Source organism: Podarcis vaucheri (assembly GCF_965113315.1).
Source record: "Podarcis vaucheri genome assembly, chromosome: 3".
NCBI lineage: Eukaryota > Metazoa > Chordata > Lepidosauria > Squamata > Lacertidae > Podarcis > Podarcis vaucheri.
The window spans coordinates 40,959,463-40,972,542 of NC_138761.1; the positions used below are offsets into that span (position 1 = coordinate 40,959,463).

The 13,080-nt window shown below is 45.9% G+C and overlaps 1 protein-coding gene across 5 annotated transcripts in view; it reads right to left on the reverse strand.

Moving 5' to 3' along the window:
• VEGFA (vascular endothelial growth factor A) overlaps window positions 1-13,080 on the reverse strand; it is a 29,845-nt gene that overhangs the window by 14,217 nt on the left and 2,548 nt on the right. For all 5 annotated transcript variants that reach the window (XM_082217143.1, XM_082217141.1, XM_082217140.1 and 2 more), the window contains exon 2: window positions 7,489-7,540. In XM_082217143.1, coding sequence (XP_082073269.1) covers window positions 7,489-7,540 — 52 coding nt within the window. The remainder of the gene's footprint in view (window positions 1-7,488; window positions 7,541-13,080) is intronic.

Below are 13,080 nucleotides of genomic sequence, written 5' to 3' on the forward strand. Positions count from 1 at the left end.
GGCTGTGGGTGTGTGGATTAATGGCTCTGCACTCGGTGCTCTTTCTGCCTAGATACCTTTCCCATTATCTCATGGGCTCACTGAAACATGCTGTCAATAAATGCATTAGTTCAGTTAAAAAGCACTTAAACCCAAGGAGATACAGAGTAGAACAGGGGTTGTAGAAAAGCAAGATAGGGCCAAATCACTGGCAGGTTCAGCATTTGCCCGTTTGAATTTTAATGAGCTAGATATTCTGAACACATTTGCAAGGCAGAAACTAAAGCGAATTGCAAGCCTCAGAAATCAGAGCAGATCTCACAGAGGACCATGGCAGACCTTATTAGAGCAGCATTCCCCTGAAGCTAGTGGAAGTGGAATGAGGAGTTTGACACACTGTGCTCAGAAACCAGTTTACCAAACCCAGTTAACTCAGCCCAATAGCTCACCATATGAAAAACAAAAAATCCACTACAAGTCCTAGACATTGTGCATTTCAGGGCCTCTCTTAAAAATTGGCATTTTCCACAGAATAAAAGGCAGCTGTTGGGAACAACCAGACATCATCTCCTAAGGAAGCACTTCTGCGGTGGGGATATTTTCCTGGCACTCATCACATAATGTTTCATCACAAGGAAAATGTGCTTTTTCCTTCAACTACAATATTAGGCTTATTGCGATTGGCATGGAATCTGGAACAGCAGCTATGCAAGTTCTAGAGTCACCTACTGCACACCTGTCCATCACTCAGGTAAACCCTTAAGGTAAAGTAAAGGAAGGAATGACCTGCCATTTTTCAAGCCTTTCATAAAATGTTCAGGTTCCTTTTTTCGGAGCTGTGCTCTCACTCCGTCCTCATTTCAGCACTGGAGTGCTTGTGTCCCAGGATGTTCCTCCACCCCACCCCACCTGGCAAAGAGCAAAGAAGCTACCAGCACCCTCCAACAAGGCTGCTTCCATACTTTACAATGAGACAGGGTGTATATTGGTATGGCATTAGCAAAATTAATGCACTTTTCTCCCCCCCTTCCTATTGCTTGTATTTCATGCTCTATACAGTGGTACCTTGGGTTACATACACTTCAGGTTACATATGCTTCAGGTTACAGACTCTGCTAACCCAGAAATAGTACCTCGGGTTAAGAACTTTGCTTCAGGATGAGAACAGAAATTGTGCTCTGGAGGTGCGACAGCAGCAGGAGGCCCCATTAGCTAAAGTGGTGCTTCAGGTTAAGAACAGTTTCAGGTTAAGAACGGACCTCCAGAACGAATTAAGTACTTAACCCGAGGTACCACTGTACTTTGTGTGTTTGCAGGAAGGATCCTACCTGACTTCCAGTATTGGGGGAAAGCCTTAGCCTGAGTCCAACCCGTCATCACCATAAGCTTTAATAATGTATTTCATTATGCAGACCGGTTATTAGACTTGTGTCACCATTTTTTTATGAATATAAAAGGAAGTGTTGTATTCCAACAGTATTGAAGACATGAACAGGGCCTCAAATATGCAACTAGTAGAAAAGGTGCAATGGGCTGAGGTGCACCCATTTCAGCTGCAGATTTCCCATGCTATACAAACATAGGAAGCTGCCTTCTCGATTTCAAGAAATTATACACTGCTTTATGTTGGAAAAGATCACCCAAAAAAGTGAGCAAAGGTATGTGCAAATTATAATTTTTATACTATTAGTCCATTGGTCAATCTAGCTAAGTATTGTTTACACTGACCAGCAGTCCAGGGCTTCGGTTAAGGGGTTTTCCCAGCCCTACCCAGACACCCTGCAGACAGAACTGGTGACCTTCTGCATGCAAAGCAGTTGTTCCACTACTGAGCTGCAGCCCTTCCCCAAAGACCTTGTGCATATGCCAAGAGAGAAAAACTTAACCAATTTCCACACACACCAATTTCCCAATGTTCCCAAGTGCACAGCAGAGCTCGGACTTGGGGAGGAAAGGCTGCAGAGCAACACAAAAGGAACACATGCAAGCGTGCAAAGTCCTCGTCCCAAGATTGTGCTGCCTACTTCCAAATACACTCCCAGCAGCATGGGATTGTTCCTTCTTCCTCCAGCGTGCAACTGCTTTTTTAAAAAAGCTGCTAGCAGGGCTCAGTTCACAGACACAGCAGATAGCATCTGACCCGAGCTTTCTTGCCTTCAGATCATACGCCTGTGCCGTATGCAGAGTCCCTGCAGTAGTGAGGTTGATAACCCGGTGTGATAACAAGCACAAACTGCTTGCATCATGGAAAAAAAAGGGACTCCGGTAAGCGTTTCTGAAGAGCCCTGAACCTGTGACAAACCTGCATAAAGGTTGTTCCATCGAAGCAGTGGAGGTGCAGGGAGGGAGGGAGGGAAGAAAGGAATGTACAGAAGCTGCCAGGCTTTGAGCTCAGGGCTTCTCAATTAATTGTCAAAAGTTAATTCTCGGTCATGTGGAGCTGACAGTGCCACAGTGCTGCTGGCAGCAGGTATAACTAAGGAGGAGGCTCCGCCTGGGATTTCTATGGGCTGCCCTGCCTAAGTGCCTATTAAAGAGGCAGTTGCTCAGGAAGCAAAAATGCAGAGTACTGACTGGCAGTGCTCATGGAGGAAATGCAAGCCCCCTCATTGCTTTCGCCTCCCCCCTCCTTTGCCCAGTCCAAAGTCTGGAATCAGCCTCTCATATCCTTTCTTGCCTGGTATGGGGCCACCTCCTTCTCCTTCCCCTTCAGAGTGACCTTAACCTTAAAATACAGCTATCTATAAACTGGAGAATTAAACAATTCAGCGCCTGGGAAACTTGCAGGCATGCAGCCAGACACGTAACCACATTGCTGATTATTCACACCTTTCCTAGCATGAGGCAGCAAGGAACTTGTTAGGGTAAAAATAATTTTTCTGCTCAGTATGCGTCTGCGTACAGTGGACCCTCCGGATACGGACTTAATTCGTTCTGGGGGTCTGTACGTACCGCAAAAAGTCCGTATCTAGAGGCGCCGCTTCTGCGCATATGCATGGTGTAATAGAGTGCTTCTGCACATGCACGCATGGCAAAACCTGGAAGTATATACTTCCGGGTTTGCCACGTTCGCAACCCCAAAGTTACATTACCCGAAGGTAATGTAACCCGAGAGTCCACTGTAATATATGTATATGTATATGTATATGTATATGTATATGTATATGTATATGTATATGTATATGTATATGTATGTACATACACACACACACCAGTGCCAAGCAGCTATGGGCACAGAGACAGAGCATCTCAAGATCCCTTCCATCCATGCTGCAAAAACACAAAAGCCAGCAGGTGTGGGGGTTTTTTTACAGAGTATGCAAAGTGGTAGCAATTAAGTGTGTTGATTTATCCACTGTTCTTACATGAGCAACCTCTTCACCCCCGGTCACATCAAAATTCATCAAAATCTGGAGGGCTGCACTTAATTACACAGAACAAAATGTGCAACTGAACATGTAATCTGCATATCACTCAAAGAAATACGCCAGGTGCCCAAATATAATCAATAGGCATCGTGCTCTCCTTTTTTTATTCTGACATTTTCACCTTTAAATGGAAGGGGGTGAAGAGAGGGGTTGCCTAGCCTCTAAGAATCTTGGAATCCCAATACACAGCCACATCTACAGCACAAGAAGCAGAAATGTAAACCAGCTAGGAGCTTCCAAAGAAAGTGGCCTGACGGTTTCCGTTGCCTACAATGAGTTACACATTAAGATGAGGAATAAGAAAGGGAAACTGTGTGAATATAAATAATTTTGAGAATTAGTGCTACTAAATTCTAAGATATCAATCCCAGATGGCAGAATCAGGCAGCTTTGTGGAGAAAGTGATGCACAACTGGAAGGAGAGAGCATGTGTTGTAGAGTCCCTCATCTGTGGCTACACATACAGTTGTGGTGCTTTATAGATCGTGCATTATGATAAATTTCATTATTAATGTAGCAGAGTGAATCTGCAGGTGAGCTTTAAATGCAGTTGCCTGAATCTAGCTCAGTGACTGTTCCACATCTGCCCACCACTTATATTCGTCTGTGACAATCATGACAATGCATGGTGATAAAACACACTGTCACAAGCGATTTCCTATAGAAGCTGCCACTTTAACTGGCTGCTTCTTGATCATCTGCACACGAGAGGCATGTTCCAGTGTCTTTAAACAGCATTTGAAATGTAATTAGGATAAACCTACAAAACCAGGAGCCTGCTTTTGACAGCAAAGCCAATTTGGCTGGACAGTTTCAGTACATAGCATTCTGTAGAACTGATATCAGGCCTAAAGCTAAAGGATGAAGGAACCCAAACAATTGCTTTGTGATAGAATAGCATCAACCATGAACCACAGCTTGAACCTCTGCTGCCATTGATATACCTGCAGCTCAACATAAAGGGCTATACAATCTAATGAGCAATCACAGCAGCCAGAGGTTTCCCCGTATATGCATACTACAGGGAGGAAGCATTCCCCCTGAAAGCAAACGTGGTTTTTTTGGATTCTCTCTGCGCTGGTCCACGTATTTCAAAGGTATGTAAATTCCAAATTCTACCTCCACTGTCAGAGGTAATACGTCTCTGAATACCAGTTGGTGGGAATCACAGGTGGTAAAGTGGGTCCTGGTTGCTGATTTCCCACGAGCATCTGGTTGGGAGTAGGAAGCCAGACAAGATGGGCCATGGGCCTGATCCAGCCGGCTCGTCTTATGTCTGCATGTTCTTATGAGGTCTGATCTGGCCCTGTGTGTGGAGCTGCCCCTGTCTCTGTCACCCACACAGGGACAACCCAGGGCCTGCACACATACAATCCTATGCAGCATAGGCCTACCGTATTTTTCGCTCTATGGGACGCACCAGACCATAAGACGCACCTAGTTTTTGGAGGAGGAAAACAAGAAAAAAAATATTCTGAATCCCAGAAGCCAGAACAGCAAGAGGGATCGCTGCGCAGCGAAAGCAGCAATCCCTCCTGCTGTTCTGGCTTCTGGGATAGCTGCGCAGCCTGCTTTCGCTCCATAAGACGCACACACATTTCCCCTTACTTTTTAGGAGGGGAAAAGTGAGTCTTATAGAGCAAAACATACGGTAAATATGTCCATTTGATCCTCCACAGAAAATCTAGAGATCAACCCCACGGCTTTGGCCTACCCACACAGAGTTGTATATATACAGGCTCCACAGGTGGCCGATCCCCTTGTGGATAGCAGAAATTAAACCTGGCGCGCTTACTTCCAAGTATGCATGCATAGGATTGCGCTACAATTTACTGTACTCCTAAATCATGTAGACCGACAGCTAAGTAGTCGTTGGCCAGGAACAGTAAAATACAAGTGGCTATCCCCAGAATAAATCATTTTAATCAATGAAGACCAGTGTAAGCCTAAGCCCATATAAAACCCCAGGGGAACAAAGTGATCTTTCATCCCCAAACCAGTACATGCTCTGTGAATATTAAGGAACAGAGGTTAAGCATGAGTACGCAATAATTGGGAAGAGAAACTCAGAATTCCGGTCCTACTCCTTCCTCTAGAACTCAACAATTCTCCTCCCATTTAGTTAAAACAAACCCAGAGAGTAACAAATGTTCAACTGTCCCACCAGGAAAAGAAATCCAGCGACAATATAAAATGGGTCCGTTGTTACAAACTTGCTCTCCTATAAGCCTCTGGCAATGCTCCTCTAGTTTACCCAGCCAAAAGAAATTGTTGCAATTGTAACCTACTGTGGCAAGATGAGAGGCTGCCCCCTGGTGCCCTGCACTAAGAACAGCAGCCCAGTGCCACTCCCTGAGTGTCCCAAAGCAGGCAGGTGACATTGCCGTTGCAAAAGTGGTACATTGCAAAGCTGGAAAACAGCAACTTGGTGATCTCACTGTGGGTGGAGACTGCACAGCCTAAAGGTCCAAAGTTTGCATCATGTATTGTTAAACTGAGGTCCTCACAACTAGGAAGTAAGTCTTGCTGAGGTGATTCAGTCACCTATCAAAATAAGCTCTGCTCTCTTTACTCACTAAATCCTCCTCTTGGCTCCACCTCTTCACCCAATGCTATTCCTGCCTCCAGCATCTCTCAACCTTCTCTTTTATGATGCACATTCATGCAAGATATAAGACTTTTGCAAGGAGCAGGGAGCTGGCTGCTCCCTCTCGAGAGAGAGAGAGGCTTGTTGTGAAAAGGCTGCACTCACTTCCAGAACAAGACCTAATTGCCCAGCACTTGCTGAAAGTCCAATGACCAGGACAGTCAACATGGTGTCCATCAGATGTTGTTGGACTGCAACTCCCATCACCCCTCAACATTGGCCAAGCTGACCACAGCTGACGAGAGCTCTAGTCCAAAAACATCCGGAGGGCAGCATGTTGGGTCCCCCTGGTTCAGAAAGCAAATCCCTTCAGACCCACCACCACTCCCCTCCAAATCAGTATAGTCACAACATCCTGGCCCCAGAAGTGGCTGAATTGCCTGTTCCAACATCTATAACGTCAGACGCACTAAGGAGCTTCTAGTCACCCTTTGCCCATATTCCCAGCTATACTGGACTCTGATCCCCAGCAATGTATTGACTGGAAAAGTTCAGCCCCAATGCCCTGCCTTGTGCAGAACAACTGATCTAAAAATTAAAACACGCCCACACACCACCACATGCGTTTTCCCTCCTCCCAATACACTGACAGTGCCATCGTGTGCATGTTTCCTCCAAAGTAAACCCCACTATGTTCAGTGACGTTTGTCCCAAGGTAAGTATGCCAAGGATGGCAGCATTTGAAAAGATGGCCAACGTTCTGATAAGTTTCACTGCTGCTAAGGATAGAGAGGGAATTGACTGGAAAATTATCTCCTCTTAATTCCCTAACTCAGGTTTGCCAGCGGCATGATCTTTGGAAGACTCAAACACTGGTTAATAGTTTGGTGTCTTGCTTCTGTGTCTGAACAATACAACCTGGGTCAAAGGCTTGCCAATGGGAAAGATGCATAGGTGCCCAGTGATAACAAATAAATGCCAAACCTTCCACAGAAACCATGGCAAATTCCTCCGTACTTCTTCAAAGGGTTGCTGAGAATGGGGGGGCATTAATTTTATTTTTAATTAATTCAAATTAAAGGGCAAGCATCCTGGAAACTGAAAAATAAGCTTCAGAAAATATGTTTTATAGGGTTTGGTAAAACTCAGGGTTTCACACTGACTGTGCTCCAAAACAAAACAATATTTTTCTTAGTTGGAGCAATTTTAATGGTGGGGGGGGGACAAGCTGGGATATAGTGAAGCTAAGGCAAGGTTAAATCTGGTTGTTAACTGTTCAACTTGTATTTCCCATTCCTTCCTTTTAATATGTGTGCTTGATCCCCCACAGTTTATACCCATTTTCCAGAAGGTGGCAGAATTAATGAGGCTCCCCCCCCCTCAGCAGCCCAGCAAATGGATCCAATCCACCTCCACAACCTGCCATCCTTCTCCCATAATGTATCTGCACCCACCATGCCAATTAGGGGAGCAGAAGGAAGAGAAGCCACTTACCCTCACTCTGTTGCTTTTCCCCATCTCCCTGGGCAGGAGCAGCCTGCGAGAACTGTGAAAACAAGAGAAAATTCATCAAAACACAAAAATACTGTTAACCTGTCTCCAGAAAAAAATGCTTTTAAACAAGAGAACCAAGTTGCTTCCCAGGACTCTACAGCAAGGCAAAATCAAGACACCATTTTAAACAGTCATGGCTCCCCCTGCAAAGAATCCTGGGAAGTGTAGTTTTTTATGGGTGCTGAGCATTGTGAGGAAAGCCCTATTCCTCTCACAGAGCTACAGTTCCCAGTGATCTTTAGGAAGTTGTTAAACTACTCTGGGAATGGTAACTCTGTTAGGGGAACAGGGGTCTTCTAACAACCCTCAGTGCCCTTGACAAACTACATTTCCCAGGATTCTTTGAGGGGGGGCATGATACTACAGTTATGATAAAGTGCAGATGAGGCCTGCCATAATTTGTGGCATTACTACAAAAATGTTGATGGCAAACAGTTGCAAGTCTGCAATTCTTCTCTTCACTGGGAAATGAGACATCCTCAAAGGAACGTGTCTGAATTATCAGCTGAAACACTTCTGGGGTACGGCAGGGCTGCGTGGAATTGTTTCTTTCTTTTCATTTGTGGGGTGTATTTCTCCAGTTTCCACACTGAAACACCCACAGAGACAGGAGGGAAAGTGGGCTTCAAATGCCACCCATCAGGGCAAGGAAAGGGCAGGGGGGAAGGAAGGCCCAAGAGAGCCAAGTTCCACAGGCCCCGTCCGTGAACGAAGGGGAGCTCAGGAAGAGAGAACTCACAGAAAGCTCTTCTCCCTGTCACTTTAACAGGCAACAGAAGTGCAACTAGCTGCTCTCAAAGGCATTTCAGATTATTAAGGTCGAAACACAAGAGAGCAAAGCTGAACTGGGGAGCGGGGTGGCTGAGGAGAAAACAACATTGGTGACCTTCTAGCGCTGACATGACAAATATGCCACGAGATTTGTACACGTCCCTGTTCCATGGAAAGTCAGTAGAAGGTATTTCGAAAAGGGGCCTGCCTGCTACAATGCACTCCAGGAGCAGAGCGCCAAAGGGAGCTGGCAGAGCCGTTAAAGGGTCCACAATCAAAAAAGTTTCCCCTTCCTAGTTTCGTAACAGGATGGGCATGGCGTGATGCGAGGCAGATTCGGAGAACAAGTGTCCCTCAGGTTGGAGACTCTACCTGTGCTACATCTGCACAAGAGTGGTGGCTCCTCCTAGCTAGTCTCAGGGCCAGCGTGTGGTATGGTGCTTAGCCTTGGACCAGGGCCTGGGAGACTAGAGCTATAATCACCATACAGCTCACTGGGTGACCCGGGGCCAGTCACTTTCTCTCAGCCTAACTTACTTCACAAGTCTGTTGTGAATATGAAATGGAGGTAGAACGTTCATGCTACCTAGAGCTGCCTGGAACAAAAGAGGAATATAAATATAATAAATAAATAGTCTTAAATGCAGTACCACAAAATGTTGGGTTGTTTCCCCACAAGTCTTTGAAATTAGATGTCCCATTAAAATCGGGTAAGTGTTAGTCCTCACCATCCCTGAAAGTACTTCCATCTTTTTTTCCTCAATCACTCCATCGCAAACAAGCACCTATCTCACATCTAACCTGCCCAAGATACGCTCTATAGTTCTTGTTATCAGAGAACTGTTTAAATGGCATTCTTCAAAACCAGCTCCTTTCTCAAGTGCTCAAATACTAAAACCCTTAGGAAGTCACTATTAACAGTCCTGGTTTTCCAGCTAAGCCATTCTCTTCGCTGGTGTCTATGTGTTTTGGGGTGAACGTGTGGCGTATATATACAAGCAACACACAATTTGCAGGTTGCACGTTTAGTCAACAAATTAATTTCTATAGCTGCATGAATGGAAATTTAGCCAGAACAGTGAAGAAGGATGGCACAGGTAGACAGCAGGTGGCCATATCTATATGCAAGCAGTTTGCACATTTATTTTAGAGAGAGTAATGGGGGTTTAAAATTGAGGAAGGGGGGAAGTATTCACATAAAATTTCCCCTTTGGTTTGCATTTGCTACTAATATGCCTCCAAGTCTCTCGGTTTCTGTCCCAAAACTTCAAGGAATTTGAGTGATGCTTAGTTTCAGATCTCTGAGTTACTCAGCCAAGGTCGATAATCCAGTTTCAGTGAGGAGAGAAGGCCATCAGGCCATTCCATTAGTGTCAACAGTCCTGATCTGCAGATAATGGATAAGAACCCACAAAGGTGGCTGCAGGAGAAGCGAGAGGAACGCAGCAGAAGATGCCCGGCCTGTGCTCTTGAACAGCTCGGCTGCTGAACTCACATTTACATCCATGAAATCTAAGCAGCCTAAACTGTGTGTTGGCCAAGTGGACAGAACCACCTGTTCTTAAACAGAAAGAAAACTCACAACTGGCTGGCTTTCTTAGCAAAGAGAGCTTGGTAGTCAACAGGCTACAATGTTAAGAACAGAGGAAGATTTCTATTCAAAAACAGGGAGCGGTTTCTATCCCAGGGTGAAGGTGATGACAACAGGTATAACCGTGATTTGGGAGGAAGAAGCCACACCTGAACCCCAGTAACCAACCAAGGCCAGCAGGCAGCTGGAATATAGTCAAGGAAAAGTTGCGTCCGAGGCCTCAGATGCACAGCCTGCAAGTGAGATGGCAAGCTGCCACAGCTGTCAGGCAGGTGTCCACCCACCTCGCCGGCACCGCGTATCGCACGTAGCCCTTATGAGCAAGCATCAAGTGGCAAGCTGTCCTGGGACTCCTCCAGTTTATGATGGAATACCACACCTGCAGCAAACGTGATCGCATGCACCTGTTCCCACATGAGTAGGCAAGAACACAATGCAGGCCAAACACATTCAGGGCCCTAGTGAAAGAGCAAAATGCCTCAGCTTGCCACCCTTTATTTCCTCTTATTCTTCTTTGGGAGATTCTGAATCAGCTACAAGCTGCTCATTACTTTTTAGCTAAAGTTGCCTTTGAGGTACTTTGTGTTGTTTTTTCAAAGTCCTGCTAATTTCACTTGAAATAGCGCTCTCTCTCTCTTGCTCTCGCTCTCTATCTTCAATGTTCAAAACAAAACAAAAATACATTTAGGAAAGGGACTGCCAACTAAGGCATTGATGTGGAACCTGTGGCCTGCAATGTCTTGTTAGACTCCAAATCCCATCAGCCCCAACCAGCAAGCCAATAGACCAAGATGATGGGAGCCATAATCCAGCAACATGTGGAGAGATACTGGCTCCCCATGCCTGGGCTACGCTCTTGCTTACAACACTTTGCTCTGCTAAAACCTCTAGTTTCGGAGCTGGCTGAAAGGCCACTAGAAATCATTCCAGACACTAAATGGAGATTTACTCTGGGTTGTTGTTTTTTTTAAGTATGTGTTAAGACGAGACTGAATACTGCTGATTAACAGAGATCAGCTGTATTACATCGAGGTATTCTCCTGAAAGGGATTGCCATCTATCTCCATTGCTCCTGTAACGACACAGTTGTTAGCCATCACGTACAATATTTTCACAGCATTGCTCATGCCGTTTGCCTTGGGATCGAGACAGCCTCTTGGAGCTATTTATACAGCAGTGTCACCTTGAGTCTATATCAGAAACATGAAGGTGCTTTGCTTGCCTACAGTGCTGAATTATGTTCTCTGCTGTTGCGACTGGGCAATCCTCAGCTAACCAAAGCAGCAATGCTTAGGCAGAGGGCAATTTGTCCCCATTTACACCGAACTTTTCTCCATCGCAGGGAAGACACTAAAGGGGGGGCGGGATCCTTCCGAGGGACAAAAGGGCCTAGTGCCCTTCTGAAGGTCAGGCTGCTTCCACCCATCTCCTTTGCTGGCTTGGGCTTTTACTCATTGTTTCTATACGATGGCTATCTTTCCATCTCACTTCAGAGTTTCCCATAAGACAGATTCTGCCTTAGAGCAAAGATAGAGCAAACTGGGCGCTAGGGAAAATGCAGGTCACCAAGAAAGACTCCCTTCTTGAAACCACTACCTCCTGCTTTTACAACAAGGTGCCCGGTTCCAGTCTGAGCCAAGGAAAAGGTTAATCCAATAAATTACACACACACACACACATACACTTTACTCCTTCACACCACAACTACCCCTTTCCCTCCTCCCCCTCCCCCTAATCTCTGCAGCCTCATTAAAAGAGCTTTGTAACTGTTTAGGACTGGAACAAACAATCCAGCTACTTTGGAAGGCCCCCTGGGACAGGAGTTAAAACCCTTTCCATCTCAGGCGCTAAAAAAGTCTTCTCAGAGGTTTCTACTTAAGGAGGAGCTTTGGTCTGCAAAATCTCTCCCCTTCCACCCCCAACCCCCATTATGCACACAAGGGGAGAGAGGCCAGTAATCCAGGCAAGCAGCAAGAGAGGGACCTCTGAAACGGCACATTAAGAGGAGAAAGAGAGGCTTGGACTGTTCAGAAATGACAGGAATATTATCAGAGGAGCACTGGAAGGGGGGTGGGGGGAATCTGCCTTTTGCGGAGAATACTTGTTGATCCTGGTGGGAGGTGACCCACTCTGTTCCTTTCGAGCTTAACACAAGGAGTTGGGAGGAAAGCCCTGTCCCCAGTGTGGCCTGATCAACAGCAAGCGGCTAGTGGCTGCAAGATCATTAGCAGTCTAGTCACACGCTCTTGTCCCCTCCCCCCTCTCCTCCTCCTCCTCCTCCCCCCTCCGTGTTTGATCTTTGCCTGATCCCACTGGAAACACATCCTGGGAAGGAGCTCCAAGGCATGTTCACTACACCTAACTTAACATCAAACCGCACTAAGTAAGGTGATGGTGGAAAGGGAACTGCAAGATGCCAGTTAAGTAAAAACCAGGACAGAATAGAACTGTCCAAGGTCTTGGACGGAGCCTAGATCCAAATGGTCTCTGAACTAGGGCAAGAAAATCAACAGGAACATGAAGTACCCGAAGTCGTAACTTGACAAGTTTGGAGCAAGTCATCTAACCCTCTTCCCACCATATCCTGACCAGCAATTTCAGAACTGGCTAATCGTTGGGTTAGGCAAGGAGGTGGGGAATGGCCACTGACTGCACCAATATATGTCTATATGTACCTCCTGTGGATGGAAACCAACACCTGTGGTACCTCTGCCAGGTCACTCACTTCACAGCCTCCATCTGTGATTAGTAAATGTATCTTTCCCTTGACCAAAGGAACCTTATCACAGCCCGGCACCTCCCCTTTTGTGCTCACTTAAAAGCAATTGCACAGAACTCCGATTCTCCTCCCAAACACCACTTCTCCCTCAACACATCCAGCGGCAGGCAGGTGTGTGTAGTCAGAACTACAGGAAGTTGATAAATATAAATTTATCAATTTCCCTTTCCCAGCAGAGACACAGCTTGCCAAGAACGTGAGCTTCGGCTAACACTATTACTCTCCTTTACTATAGTTCCATACAATCTACCCAAGAGACTGCGCAGTCTTCACAGCTGAGTATCCGTCACCACACCTCCCTGGAAGAAAAGGCATCTCTGGTTCCCCCTAACTATCTCAATCTATCTACACTCAACTTTTCATTCACCTCGGAGTAACCCTCCCTCTTTCA